Source organism: Pteropus vampyrus, unplaced genomic scaffold, assembly GCF_000151845.1.
Source record: "Pteropus vampyrus isolate Shadow unplaced genomic scaffold, Pvam_2.0 Scaffold126, whole genome shotgun sequence".
Taxonomy (NCBI): domain Eukaryota; kingdom Metazoa; phylum Chordata; class Mammalia; order Chiroptera; family Pteropodidae; genus Pteropus; species Pteropus vampyrus.
Window position 1 is genome coordinate 3,720,846 of NW_011888907.1, and position 11,202 is coordinate 3,732,047.

Below are 11,202 nucleotides of genomic sequence, written 5' to 3' on the forward strand. Positions count from 1 at the left end.
CCATGGCCAAGTTTCATCATGAACATGACCAGCAATGGCCGTGTTAATGCATGGCTACACTCAATTAGTTCGTTAACCATTCACTAGGTGGCTGGGAAAACCGGAACAGTGGGATCCACTGGGCTGGGCCTTTGAGGACCTTAGGACACAGCCCCTGATCTTGCAGGCTCGCATACTCACTCAGCCTCGGTGTCCCCTGTCTACATCAGACCCAGCTACCTGCTATTCCTTCAAGATCTTATGCTAACTCCTGGCAAATTCCTATGTAACCCTCAAAACCCGAGCTCCAAGTACCCCTCCTCCATACAGCTCTTCAAGTAGAGCTTTTGTTTACCCCAGCCCCTCAAAATACCAGTGCCCAGACGGTCCAGTGGGCTCTGCCGGAGCAGCCTGGTGATGAGGTCCTGGGCATCAGTTGGAAGGGCCTCCTCCCCATCCGGCCACATGATCTCATCTAAAATGAGGGGCAGCGGGAGTAAGGGCAGAGACAGTCCTTCCTAGCACCTCCCACCACCCCCCTCACTCACTGAGCTCCAAGCCATCAGCTTCCTCTGCTCCTTCCAACACCCCAGGCTTGGTTCTACCTCGCAGCCTTAGCTCTGGCTGTGCCCTCTTCCCAGAGCACCTTCCCCTCCCCTATGTCTGTGGCTGCCTCTTGCTCCTCCAGGTTTTTGCTCACAGGTCATCTCTGAAGCCTCTATGACTCTCTATTTAACACAGCACCCCCAGCACCCCGCCCCTCCCCTTTCTGCTGCTTCTCCTTGGCATTTTTGGCCTCTAATTGCTTCATAATTGGCTTATTTATCTTGGTTACTGTCCGTTTTGCCTGCTGGGCAACGAGCACCACAAGGGCTGTCCATTTTGTCCCTCGGTCATGTCCCCAGTGCAGCTGGGGCCAGGCACATCATAGGTGCTAACCCACACATGGGGCTGCTCCCCTCTCTAGCACAGGTGGAGAAAAGCCCCAGGGTGATCGACACTCAAACCTGGGGCCACAGAGGGTGGAGAACGCACCACTGACAACCTGGCCGAAGAGTTCCTCAGGGGTGTCTCCGAAGAAAGGCACACAGCCCACCAGGAACTCATAGAGGACGATGCCCATGGCCCACCAGTCCACTGGCTTGCCATAGCCCTGACGGAAGATCACCTCGGGTGCGATGTACTCGGGCGTCCCGCATACCTGGGCCAGGGGAAATGGGCAAACTGAAGATGGCCCCCAGCATGGGAGAGACCGGTAGGCCGGGGCCAGGCAGGGAATAAGGAGTGAGTGGAATTACAGGGGGCATTTTACTTTCTTTTCTTTGCTGCCAAGTCTTGCCATGTCCTGGGGTCAGGCTCCAGACAGAGGGGGCCCAGCACCCAGGGCGCCCGCCCACCCGCTCACCTGTTTGTCCACGAACTCTCTGGTGTCCTTTTCAATGTGGCCCTCATAGAGGTTGGTGGCCATGCTCATGAGCCCGATCTTGGACAGGCCGAAGTCAGTCAGCTTGATGTGGCCAAGTGAGGTGATGAGCAGGCTGCAGGCAAGCAGGTGACACGCTCATGACTGGGGACCCAGAAAGTGGCTCCTCCTGCTGCCTCAAACTTGGGTCTACCTGGGACCGGCTGGACTCCTCCACGGGACTGGAAAGCACTTTTGGTGTACAGCCACATCATTGCAAGAACCAACGGGTCTCAGGCAATATTAAAAATCTGGCAAACATTTCTGTGCACCTACTGGGTGCATCTGGTGTTGTTATTGAGCACCTACTGTATACTCGGCTATGCAAAAATAAATTTTCTGAGAATCACAGCTTCTCCCAACTGTGTGTTAAAACATCTTCTGAACACCTGCTGGGGGATCTACAGTGTATTTCTATACATGTGTCCATTATTGTAACAAACTAACTGCTTTGTAAATACCTATTGTTTACAACCCATGTTGAAAAATAAACATATCTTGAGCACCTGCTGTATATAAAAATATTTCCACGTACTTCATGCGTGCACCCAATTTTTAAAAACTTGCACACCTACCACGTATGGTGCTATTTAAGTTTTCTTGCTCAAATATATAAATGGTTTGCTAAGTGATAGAGTTCCATGCTCTTTCTTAGTAAAGTCACATTTTCACACACCTCCTGGGTACCTGTGCCACTTAAAAATAAGTTTCTAAAGAATGTATGGTGTATATTTAAGTTGTTGAATAACTTATCTATTTAGCACCTACTGTGTACTTTGTCTCTATAAAGAAACAATTCTGTGTTCCTTTTATGTGCAACCACTGTTTTTTAAAAATAAGGGGTATTTCTTGAGTAACTACTGTGTACACCAGCTGTGGAAAACACACTTTGGCATATCTACCAGGTGTAGCCACACCTTCCAACACCAAGGCTGTGTAGCAGGCCTGGGGCTACTGCTGTTAAAGACAGTCGACATTTCCTCAGCGCCTGTGGGCATACCCATCTAAAAAAAACGTTCATTTCTTGAACACTGACTATATCTGCTATTTAAATTTTTTTTTCCTTCTTATAAATGCAATGCCTGGGATTCCCTTCAAATCATCCAGTGGGGCAGGGGGAGGAGACTGAGGGGATGGGGAGGAAACAGGGTCGGCTGAGTGTTGGTAGCTGTGGAATCTGAATATGGACATAGGGCACTGTAGCTTTCTGTTATGGGCTGAATCGTGTTTCCTCGAAATTCACGTGTTGGAGTCCTAACCCCCGGTTACTACCAATGTGACCTTATTTGGAGATAGAGCTGCTGAACATGTGATTACGTAACATAAGTCATACTGGAGCAGGGTGGCCCCTAATCCAATATGACTGGTATCTTTATAAAAAGGGGCAATTTGGACACAGACATGCACAGAGGGAGGACGCCACGTGTGATGTTGGAGAGATGCTGCCACAGCCCAAGGAAATACCAGAAGCCGGGAGAGAGGCCTAGAACAGATCCCTCCCAGGTGTGTTCAGAGAGCAGGGCCCTGATGACACCTTGATCTTGGACTTCCAGCCTCCAGACTGAGAATAGATTTCTTTTGTTTAAGCCGCTCAGTCTGTGGTACTTTGCTATGGCAGCCCTAAGGAACTAATGTACCTTCTGTTGACTTTTGGTTGTTTTTAAAATTTTCCAAAGTGAAAATGAAAAAATATTTTTGTTGAGCACCTATTGTGTACACTTATCCTTCCTTCAACCTTTCAAGGCTGGGTACCTTCCACCGTGTCTCGCAGATGAGGGTCCTGAGAGGGACAGGTCCTGCCTTGGGATCTGACCTGAGACACCTGGAAGACCCCACCACAACCTGGGATGATCGCAGAGAGACCTGCTGGGCACAGAGTTCCCTCAGCACAGGTCCAAGCATATAGCAGGTGCCAAACACACATTTGCTTTGTTTTCTAAGCCACCTGCAAACTACAAGATGCCCTGAAAACACCCAGGGCTCTTAACACTTATGTTCACACCTCCACGTAGCAAATACCTGAGAAATGTGTCATTCTTGCCTCATATCCAGAGAGTACTCAATATATGGATGGCCCATTCTTCTGTACATAGCAGGCGCTCAATTAATGCAGGAGGAGAGTGCTTTGAAAATTAGGTAGGGGTTACAAAGCATGAAGGATTATTCACACTCATGCTGTTTCCCACTCACCCATAGAGGACCTGGCATATAGTAGGTGCTTACTAAATGCTAGAATAAAAACATCCCGAGGCTCTCAGTAAACATGTACTCTTCCTTTCTTTCCTGCACTAATAATACACAACACGAGCTCAGTCTTTTTCTTCACATATAAGGTCTTGCAATGTGCATGCTCCTGTTCCCTGTATACAGCCTGTGCCTCAGAGAGCATGTTTTTTCTCCTTGTGAGGTAGCAACTCTGAGAGGGCATGATCCATTCCAATGCAGTTTGTGCATCCTAAGTGCACATTCCCTCTCCTTGCCTGGCAGCACCTCCATAATTGCACAGTCCTTTCCCTGCGTACAGCAGGTACCTACTAAGAAATCACTCTCCTCTGTACACACCAGGTGCTCAACATGTGCAAGTTCTCTGCCTTCCTGCCAGGAGGGACCCCACGATGCCAACGAAATCCAGATACCCAGGAGTCTTGAGCAGCCCCAGACCTCGCTGAGAGGCCCCGCCCCCACACAAGCCCAATCCCCACCCTCAAGCCTCTCTGGTCAGTCCCCTGAGGCCCTGGCAGCTCACTTGTCAGGTTTGAGGTCCCTGTGTACAATGCCGTAGTTGTGCAGGTATTCGAGTGCCAGCACCGTTTCCGCGAAGTACATGCGGGCCATGTCCACGGGCAACGGGCCCATGTTCTTTAGAAGCGTGGCACAGTCACCGCCTGCGAGGGACAGACATGCTCGGAGGCCATGGGCTTTATAGCCACGCCCAATGCCTCCACATTCTCCCTGCTTGCTGCAGATGGTTCCCAGTGGGTCCTGAATCAGGTTGGGGAACTGAGCAGGGGACGGGGGAAGGTAGACCCTGCCGCCGACATTCTCCCCTGCAGGGCAGCAGCTCTGTAAGTGAATAGTTCCCTCTCTGTACACAGCTGGTGCCTCCAAAGTGCATGCTCCTTCTTGCCTGGCAGCACCTTGGTAAATGCCAGTCCCTCACTTACCTGAAAGCCCTGCGAACCTGAACCTACAACTATCTCCCCCTGGGCCCCTCCAACCCACCTCTCCATCCCCTGCTCTTACTTCCAGCCCCCAGGCCCCGCCCACCAGTCACCTGCCTAGGATGTCCACCCATCTACCCTTCCCCCATCTTCCAAGGTCCCGCCCTCACACTCTTCCTTGGGCTCCCCCAGCCCCACCATTTGCATCCCAGACTGAGGGTCTCCAAGGCAGGCTGGGACCCCACGGAGGACAGAGCAGACTCCAGCCTGGCCCAAGTAGAGGGGGAGTCCCCCAGCACTGGAGGCATGCGAGCCCCGGGGACCGTACCTTCCACGTACTCCATGACCATGCAGAGGTGGCGCCGGGTCTCGAAGGAGCAGAACATGCTGACCACGAAGGGGTTCTCAGCGAAGGTGAGGATGTCGCGCTCCACGAAGACCTGCTGGATCTGGTTACGGAGCATCAGGTTCTGCTTGTTGATCTTCTTGATGGCGAAGCGCTGCCGTGTGTCCCGGTGCCGCACCAAGTAGACAGCCCTGGGGGAGGAGGAGGGCTCCCTGACGCCTGAGCTTGAGGCCCTGGCCGGCACCAGGAACAGACCTGGGACCAGGACCCAACCTGCTGGGCCTTGGCCTGTGTTGTGCCCTCCACCTGGGACACCTTTATCCACACCTGGCCCCTCTCTCAAAGCAGCCACTGTGAGTTTAAACCACCCGCCTTGGTATCTTATAAATGAACCGAACACAGCCTGGAAAATTGGACCTCAGATTGTTTATTTATTCACAGCAGGCTGAGACCCATTAACTCAAAAGCCTGCACCGAACTCAAACTGATTTAAATATAGTCCAAATAAGCAGACTTTTTAGCCATTTAGAGCCTGCTGGCTTTGTATACCTGGTGAGACTATACCACCGTTCCTAGCCATAGATAAACCCTGGGGCTATAAGGAATCTATACACGCTGCTGCTACTCTTTGGGGCTCTCTGACTCCCCCATGCTGCTGATCCCTTCTTCCATCCCCCTTTGATGGTCTCATGCTGTCAGAGACTCCTGCCTTGTACCCCAGTGACAAATTTTGCAGTGACAAATAATGCTCACTGCACGCTACTGCCACCGTGTGGTCATCTTTTTCTCTGATCAGAAACCCCTTATACCTGGGGCAGGTAAGGGCCTGGATCATGGACAAGCCCATACCAAGCCATGCCCAGTGGTGTTGCGTCACCACGTCCCTCTGCAGGCCTCAGTTTCCCCGTATGCACACTGAGGGGCTACCTGAACTTCAGCCTCCCCCATGGACATCTGAGAAATGGGTCTATGTGGGACCTGAGGACTCACCCATAGGCTCCATTGCTAATGAGCTTAATGGTCTCGAAGTCACTCTCACACGGCTTCCTCCGTGATGGGCCAACTAGAGCACGGCTCTGGGGACAAGAAGGATTCACGGTCCTGACCCCCTGAGGAGCGGGCTGGGCTTTTCTGGCTCCCAAGTCCTGGTGCCTGATGCTACTTTCCCCCTCATCCAAACTTCTCCAACTCAGAGTCTGAGTTTCTGACTGAGCTTTTGCTCAAGCCGTGCCCTCCTCCCAGAAAACTTCTACACATCCTCCAAACACCTTTCCAGTGCCCCCTCCAGCCCTGCCCTGCCCAACCTCCACAGCGCAGCGGTCTCGCTTCCCCCACCTTCCCCGCGGTCACAGGAATTTATTAAGCACCAACTACATGTAAAACTTCTGCAAACACAGCCCCTCCCATGTCTGCCTGGTTTGCCCTGAAAAGAACAAGACAGGTGGGGGGCCCCAAAGCTCTGTGCCTCACCTCCAGGGACTCGGGTGCTGGGGGCTGTTCGCTGTCATCCAGGTGACTCAGAGGCACCATCTCTGTAAGACGGGGGAGGAGCCTTGAATGAGGCCTCCACGCCCTGCCCCTGCATCACCCAAAGATTTCCTAAGGCCTCCAGGACCCATCTGGGGGCTGGGGACATGGCGCCTCCCCTGACCAGCTCCCATGATACTGCCAGTGAGCCCCTACTATGTCTAGGTCTCAGCCAAACTCAGGAGGCTAGACTGAATAATGAGGAACCATTTAGGACCAGTGGGCAGCCCAGGCTCCACCTGCTCAGTCTTCATCAAACTCTGGCTCCAAACCTTGGGCCTGTGAACATGAGCCATGACAGGGGCTCCTAACAACTTCGTATCTCAGGGCACGGCCCAGGGAGGTTCCCCTTACAGTCCAGCCCCATGGCTCAACAGAGGGGTGGCCTGAGTAAGTGGTCCCTGATCATGAGCTATGACGATGGCATTGAAGCATGTCTCCTGGTCCCAGAGCTAGGCTGGGATGTGGCGGTAGAGCCTCAGGGCTGAGAGAGGCCTGGGTTTGAATGCAGTCCCTCCCACTCTCAGTAAGCCCTCCAGGGAGCTGGGTAGGTGATTTCCCCCATAGCCCCAGCCAACACTTTCCCGGCCACTTCCCACACCCTCTGACACCAGACCCACCCCAGAGCAACCTGTTATCTTCACCAGACAGACAGGAAGATGGCCACGGCCATAGAGTCAATCTAAGAGTGGTATGGCCTTGGACACACCTGTCTGATCCCCTGTTCAACCTCATCTGTGCAAAGCCTCACTCTAGTCTCTCCAGCTTTAAGTAAAGATGATATGGCAGTAAAGATAACCTGGTCCCAAGGTTAACACAGCAATGATGCTCAGTGGACACTGGCCACTGTGGCAAGGCCTTGCCAACCTCCTTGCCTCCCGTAAGCTCCTCTCTTTTCTCCATTCCTCAGCTGCACCCCCTTCTTGCTGCTCCTCCGAAATGCCAGGCATGGTCCCACTTTAGGGCCTTTGTTGTTCCCCCACCTGGTTCCCCTTTCTCTCCCCTAGATCGATACCTGGTCACCTCTCTATCCTCAGCTTGAACATCATCTGTTCCCAGAGCCTCCCCTGACTGCCCCTGGACAAGGCCAGTCCATGTTCCATGCTCCCCTCATGCCATGTCTTGATTCCTCTGTCCTGGTTGTTTGGGAAAGTTCTTGCCTGTGGGTGGCCCTGTCTGACTGCGAGTCTACCTCCAGGGCCACAGGAAGATGAAACTGGGAAAAGGCTTTGTGAATTTGCAGGACGATGTGAATGCCATTGCCAGTGGTGGTCCCTGGTACCTTGGCCCATATCAACTTGGCATTAAAGACAGAGGCTGAAGGCCCTGGCAGGTCAGAGGATCCAATAAGCAGCTGCCTGACTCTAGAATCCCAGGCACTTTCCCCATAGTGGGCCCTGCAGGTGGCCGAGGGCAGAACACAAAGAGACGAATATAGTATGACTCTCCCCCGCCTCTCCTTAGTCTCTTCTATCCACCCTGCCCCACCTCAGCTCACCCTCAAGAGGGTCCTTAGCCAGGCCCAGCTGCCCAATGATGTACTGCGGCAGGTCCGTCTTGATGCCCTGGCCCTCACGGGCCTGGCCCTCAGCAGCCTCCAACAGGTGGTAAAACTCCTCAGGGTCAAACTCCTGGGGGTGCAGAGAGCTGGTCAGCAAGGCTTGGTCCCACCTCCGAGCCTTTGCACATGCTGTGCCCTCTGTCTGGAGCATTCAACTGTGGCTCCAATTTGTCCCTGGATTCTCAGCTTCTGGCCCATCCTCCAGAAAGCCCACCCCAGCCTGGCAGTACCCTGTGTTGCTCTCCAAGCCTTGTACGATGGAACTGTGTCTTATATCTCAAGGGCCTGGTCTCAGCTCTGCCGGGCCCCTATATCCAGTTGTGCAGACTCACCAGACACTCAAGGAGCCTTGCTGGCCGCGAGATGATGATCAGCAGCTTCCGGACCAGCTGGACGATGAAGCTGACCTCCTCACTGTCCGAGCGCTCATGGGCCTGGCGAGAGGTGGGCAGGATGTCACCTGTAGGCCCTTAGCCCTGCCGTGTACCACCTGGGGACCCTCAGCTCCAAGCCCTGACACCCACATCCTGCAGCAGCCTCTCCAGCTTCTCCTGCATCTCCAGAAAGTAGCGGGAGGTGACAAGTGCCTCTCCAGACTTGGCCAGGCAGTCGCGGGCCAGCTCGATGATCTGGTGGTGGATGAAGCCTAGGACGCCGTCAGCCAGCGCCAGCCGGGCACCAGGTGCAAAGGCAGCAAGGAACTCTTGAAGACGGCCCTCCATCTGGGCTGTGGCCTGGGCAGAGGAGATGGATGGGGCTAAGGAGCAACACACACAGACTGGGGCAGGAGAGACAGTTGAGGAGAGAGATGTGATGATGGAGTTGAGGGCTGGGAAGGGGAGGATTTGAGACTGAGAGGGAAATGGACTAATATAGGGTCACAGCCAAGAAGACAGAGAGTGCCTGTCTGTCACACAGAGAGGGACAGCAATGTGGAAGGGCATTGGGGCCAGTCCATCCTACCTTAGGGAACCTCTCCCGGTACACGTGATTCATCATGACGATCTCATTGTCGAAGGTCCCTGTTGTACGTCCCGGGCTGAAGGAGAGGGTAGAAATGGTCAGCTTGTGACATGGGACCTGAGACCCAGCCCAAGGGAAGGAGTCGAGCCAAGCTCGGGTAGGATCAGGGCCAGACGGGGAGGAGAAGCCACGGTGTGGGTCCCAAAGCCAGTCTAGGGAGGGGCCGGGGCAGAGGGTCAGAGGTCATGGTCCACCTGAGGCTTCGGGAGCGGGGGCGAAGGTGGGGTGAGCGGTGGATGCCATCCTCATCAGCCACGCTCTCTGAGCTGCGGAAATGCTTGGACAGGAAACGCAGTTCGTCTGGTGTCGGTTGGAAAGGAAGCTGGTGGAGACGCTCCCGGGAAGATGAGCTTGACTGGCAGGAGGGGGTATGAGAGCAATGGGTTCATGATCAGTGCCATACCCAAGACCCCAGCACTACCCCTTAAAGCCCTGGTGGCTGGCTGGTCATCAGATGGTAACTCTCCTGCCTGGCTCCTATGCATTCCTCAGAAACCCAGCTCCAATGCTCCCTCCTCCAGGAAGCCTTCTCTGCTTTTTCCCTGGGCAGCACTGAGACCCTCTCTGGCCAGGCCTTGACCCCATAGTCTAGGAATATCTGTGTGCCTCAGACTGGGGGTTCCTGGGGCTGAGGCTATATTCTCCCAGGGACCCCTACATTGCCCAGAATGGGGCTCGGAGGGAGCAGTGAGGATGTTTGCTGACTGTGCAACTATCTGACCCCTTGAAAAAAACCAAAGACATGCTCGTTCCCTCCAACCTCGCACCCGCCTGTCTGCCTGCCAAGGTGGGACTGTGGGTACCGAGACGGTGGAGCTGGGTGTGTTGGTTCCATAGCCAGAAGATGGGAGGGATGCAAGGGACCATCTTCTGCCGTCAGCCCTGGAGAGGAGAACCAAAAGAGTTGGAAGGAAGGCATGGCCCCTGTGGTTTGTGGGGACCAAGGGCAGACACCATGGCTGTCAGATTCTGGCTCCATTGGAGGAAGGACCCTCTATAAGGCTGAGAACAGCAATTCAGCGTAAGCAAGTCCACTGTGTGTTTCCTTCTCATCCTTCAGATACCTCTTCTGGGAAGTCCTCTGTGACTCTGGCCCCCATCAAAGCTGCCACCTCTCTGAGTTACAGCTGCTGGGGTATATGCTGGCTGCCTCCATCAGACTGAGAACTCCCCAAGGGCCAAAGTCCAGCACCTCCTTCCTCAGACCTCCAGCACAGGGCATGGCACACAGCAGGCACTCAATAAATGTCAAATGAATAAGTAGCATTTAAATGCCTGGCACAAAACAGGTCCTACATCAACTCTTATTAAGTGAATAAATGACTCTCAATGAATTAATGATTTTTAGACCCTGTGGTGTCCCCTCTCCCCGCCATAGGGCTCATTGAAATTACCTGTCCATGTGAGGAATATGGCTACAGAAGGCCAAGCCAGGGGCAGAAGCCAGGAGGGACCACCACAGGGCAGGGGCCGGGGGAGGGGAAAAGGCCAATGAGGAGACAAGTCCACCAAGTGCATACCTCCTGCCTGTCCCCTCACCAGTCATGAGGATACCATCCCCCAAAGCCAGGGACCACTCACCTCCGGGCAAAGGGGAAGTTGACAACTGACGCAGCTGAGAAGTTCCGGGGACTATCTAAAGGGCTGTTGCCTGCTGAGAAAGCCGGGGGGAAACTGAGTCATCGGGGGTGGAGACAGGACACAGCGCCTACCCGCCTGCTCCCCACGCTCACCGGTTGGGACTGACAGTGGTGACAGGGGCCGGGAAAGGGTCGGTGAGGGTGTTCCTACCACGAGGCTCTTGCGGTTCCCGCTGCGGCAGCTGTTGGGGGGAGATGGAGACAAGGTCAGGTGCTGGCCCACGTGCAGCAGCTTTGTGGCAGGATAGGAAGCTGGGCATGACCGCTCCCACTCTGTCCCCAGCTGGATTCCCCCATGGCCTTTATGTAGTCCAGCCTCTGAGGCCCAGTGGGAGTCATATTTGACAGACATTACTATTATTAAATCTACTGCTGTTGTTGTTATCATCAGTGGCAACACGAAGTGCTTGTGGCCTCCTGGTGGTCACTGTGCACAGCCAGGAGCCCCTGGCTCACCTTCTCAGGCTTCAGTGTTCACAGTCCTATGCCCACATCTTTGCAGA

At 54.1% G+C, this 11,202-nt stretch overlaps 1 protein-coding gene across 14 annotated transcripts in view; it reads right to left on the reverse strand.

Annotated features, from left to right (window-relative positions):
- The window catches only part of MAST3 (microtubule associated serine/threonine kinase 3), a 35,512-nt gene that overhangs the window by 8,706 nt on the left and 15,604 nt on the right, over positions 1-11,202 (reverse strand). For 6 of the 14 annotated variants that reach the window (XM_023534483.1, XM_023534476.1, XM_023534478.1 and 3 more), the window contains 15 exons: positions 10,793-10,881; positions 10,641-10,713; positions 9,827-9,941; positions 9,254-9,414; positions 9,000-9,075; positions 8,561-8,770; positions 8,369-8,470; positions 7,974-8,106; positions 6,419-6,480; positions 5,939-6,024; positions 4,931-5,139; positions 4,188-4,326; positions 1,385-1,517; positions 1,015-1,180; positions 353-454 (listed from right to left, as the gene is read on the reverse strand). In XM_023534483.1, the coding sequence (XP_023390251.1) occupies positions 353-454; positions 1,015-1,180; positions 1,385-1,517; positions 4,188-4,326; positions 4,931-5,139; positions 5,939-6,024; positions 6,419-6,480; positions 7,974-8,106; positions 8,369-8,470; positions 8,561-8,770; positions 9,000-9,075; positions 9,254-9,414; positions 9,827-9,941; positions 10,641-10,713; positions 10,793-10,881 (1,856 nt within the window). The remainder of the gene's footprint in view (positions 1-352; positions 455-1,014; positions 1,181-1,384; positions 1,518-4,187; positions 4,327-4,930; positions 5,140-5,938; positions 6,025-6,418; positions 6,481-7,973; positions 8,107-8,368; positions 8,471-8,560; positions 8,771-8,999; positions 9,076-9,253; positions 9,415-9,826; positions 9,942-10,640; positions 10,714-10,792; positions 10,882-11,202) is intronic. The other 8 variants (XM_023534484.1, XM_023534477.1, XM_023534482.1 and 5 more) reach the window with 3 other exon arrangements.